A 3,241-nucleotide genomic window follows, 5' to 3' on the forward strand; every position below is an offset into this window, starting at 1 on the left:
CATATGCTATTCATTTATTCAGGTATTTAAAGGATATTATTGAGCAACTAGTATATACCAGGCATTGTGTAGCCATTCAGTTTATACAGAGGGCAAAACAACGATTTCACATTGGGAAGTTTAAGTTCTGATGAGTTAGAATGACCATAAAAAATAAATTTAGTTCATAAGTTTATTGAATATGTAAAAGATGAAAAGGGATTTGCAGAATACATCAAAGGACAGCACAGTAAGGAGAAATAGGCAAGTCGGGGGTTACTGAGATTTTAAGTACACTGTTCAGGGTAGGTCTCATTTAAAAAGTGACCTTTGACAAAAGATTGAACTGCATTTAAGAATACGGAATTAAGACTACATGGAGCTAACAGCTTTCTCAATAGACCAATATCATCAGTTGATTCAAACAAATAAATGGCCATGTTGTAAACCAAGCCCACTTCCAAAGCTGGTTGAGAGTCTGTTGACTTGAACTGCAAAATATGCATCACTCTCATTTTATTATGCTTCTAAATGTAAATGAGTTTGAGATTTACGCCACTGCATTTTAGCTCTATTTTTTTCTATTTTAGGAAAAGAGTGGAGTTCATGATGGGGCATGAGAATCACAGTTTCACCAGTGATTTCATTCTTTTAGGACGCTTTTCTTCTTCTCAATCAAGTCTAGCTTTCATCTCCTTTATATACATCATTTTTATTATGACTATAACAGAAAACACAATCATGATCCTCCTTATCCTCAGGGACTCAAGACTCCATACTCCAATGTATTTCCTGCTCAGCCATCTGTCTTTCATGGACATCTTGCATATTTCCAACATTGTTCCCAAAATGGTCACTGACTTTCTGTCAGGCAGCAGAACTATTTCATTCGCAGGTTGTGGCTTCCAGATATTTCTATCCCTCACCCTCCTGGGTGGTGAGTGCCTTCTCCTGGCGGCAATGTCTTACGATCACTATGTAGCCATCTGTCACCCACTGCACTATCCCATTCTTATGAATGACTATGTCCGCATTCTCATGGCTAGAGGGTCCTGGATTGTTGGGACAGTCAACTTCATAGTTCACACAGCTTATGCACTCCCGTTTCCCTTCTGTGGCCCAAGAGCCATTGATCACTTTTTCTGTGAAGTCCCTGCCATGTTGAAGTTGTCCTGTGTGGACACAACACTCTATGAACGAGGAGTTTATGTAAGTGGCTTAATTTTTCTCCTTGTCCCTTCCTCCCTAATCCTTGCTTCTTATGTCCAAATTCTCCTTACTGTTCTTCAAATGAAATCATCAGAAGCACAGAAAAAGTCATTTTCTACCTGTTCCTTCCACATGATTGTGGTCACAATGTACTATGGGCCATTTATTTTCACATACATGAGACCCAAATCATACCACACTCCGGGCCAGGACAAATACTTGGCAATATTCTATACCATCCTCACACCCACACTGAACCCTATCATCTACAGATTTAGGAATAAAGATGTTCTGAAGGCAATGAAAAATATGCTCAAAGTAACTTTCTCCATTAAAGATAGTAATAAAAATGCTTGAAGCATGTGTTTTCTATATCAGTATTCAGTGCTTAGAGATTATCCATTAGTCATATCTTTAGAAAGAAAATCAAAGTTTCTATCCATCAAGAGTGGAAAGTGGATTTTTCCAAACCTCCAATGAAAATTAAAAAAAAAAGTTTTACAGGTATTTGTTTTATAAATGCATACATCCAGAAATGCACTGTTCCCTCCCATGAAAAATTCTAAGAACTTATAAAAATTGACTTTTATAATACAATCACATTATATGGGATCTATCCATATAACTTTTCTATTTCATGAAACAGTAAAATTATAATTCCAAGGTTACAAGCAGCTATCAAAAATTCATAAAAAAAGGGGTGCCTGGGTGGCTCAGTCGGTTAAGCGACTGCCTTCAGCTCAGGTCATGATCCTGGAGTCCCAGGATCAAGTCCCACATCGGGCTCCTTGCTCAGCAGGGAGTCTGCTTCTCCCTCTGACCCTCCCCCCTCTCATGCTCTCTCTCTCTATCTCATTCTCTCAAATAAATAAATAAAATCTTTAAAAAAAAAATTCATAAAAAAATATAGGCAAAATGGGTGCAGGTGTTCAAGAGGTAAAAATTCTAGTTATATGATACATAAGTTAAAAATAAGTAAGTCCTGTGATGTAATTAATGTAGAGCATGGTGACTGTAGTTAACAATGGTCCGTTGTATATAAGAAAGTGGCTGAGAGTGTAGGTTTTAGTAGTTCTCATCATAACAAAATGAATTGTAGCTCTGTGTGGTGACAGATGATAACTAAACTTATTTTGATAATTATTTTATAAGATATAGATATATCAAATTTTTATGCAGTACACCTAAGAACAGTAGAATTATATCAATTATACCTCAATAAAACAGAAACATAAACCAATGTATTTTAGTATTTAATAAATCATATATTATTATGTATTTTAATATACTAATACATTATGTAACTTATTTGATATACTGAATGCATTAAATATTATTTAGTAAAAATAACATTTATTAAGAGTTATTGAAGAACTAGCATTCAGTTTCTATTAATATGAGTTCTAAATCATGAAAACACTTCCCTTTGAAATCCACCATCCCTGTTTTCTTGCACAATGATGTAAACAAATATTGCATGTAAGAACCTCCATACATCAATTGCATCCCTGTCCTACTTTTCCTGGATCTTTTTTGTATTGTGAATGTCTGAGTGAGAGGGCTACACCTCTGTACAGAGAAAGTGATGTAGAGGGGCCAAAAACAATCCAGCAGGCACAAGCAACTTCTGTTTTTGCCCCCTTTCCAACTTAACTGAGAGGGAATTTGGGAAACAAAATGTCAGAACTACATTAAATCCCAAACCAGTACAACGACATGCATCACTGTGCCCTCACCTGGACGTTTCGAAGAAAAAAACAAAACTTTTCGGAACTCCACTTGAAATATCCATTGTTCATTGAATAGTTTGTTTTGAAACCTTTGTTACTGAAGTGAGAAATATATATACATACACTGACATATATACATTAGTTGTGGTACAATGAAAGTACTCATCCTTTCTAGAAGCAAACACAAAATATTTAATGTGTGTATTAAAATTGTGCCTTGTTTTAGGTATACATATAGGGTTACATTTTGTAACATTTTTAGCATTTTATCCTAAAAATTAGTGCAAAGAAAAAATATTTTTTAAGACTTTGTTTATTTTTTA

General features: G+C 35.1%; 1 protein-coding gene across 1 annotated transcript; it reads left to right on the forward strand.

Moving 5' to 3' along the window:
* Window positions 1-585: 585 nt before the first annotated feature.
* Window positions 586-1,500, forward strand: LOC123323929 (olfactory receptor 2AJ1-like; the record flags this gene model as incomplete). Its single annotated transcript, XM_044912459.1, has 1 exon — window positions 586-1,500. A coding segment is annotated over exon 1 (915 nt), but the record flags the coding sequence as incomplete, so codon positions are not given.
* Window positions 1,501-3,241: the final 1,741 nt, after the last annotated feature.

Source organism: Neomonachus schauinslandi, unplaced genomic scaffold (assembly GCF_002201575.2).
Source record: "Neomonachus schauinslandi unplaced genomic scaffold, ASM220157v2 HiC_scaffold_2631, whole genome shotgun sequence".
Classification (NCBI taxonomy): Eukaryota; Metazoa; Chordata; class Mammalia; order Carnivora; family Phocidae; genus Neomonachus; species Neomonachus schauinslandi.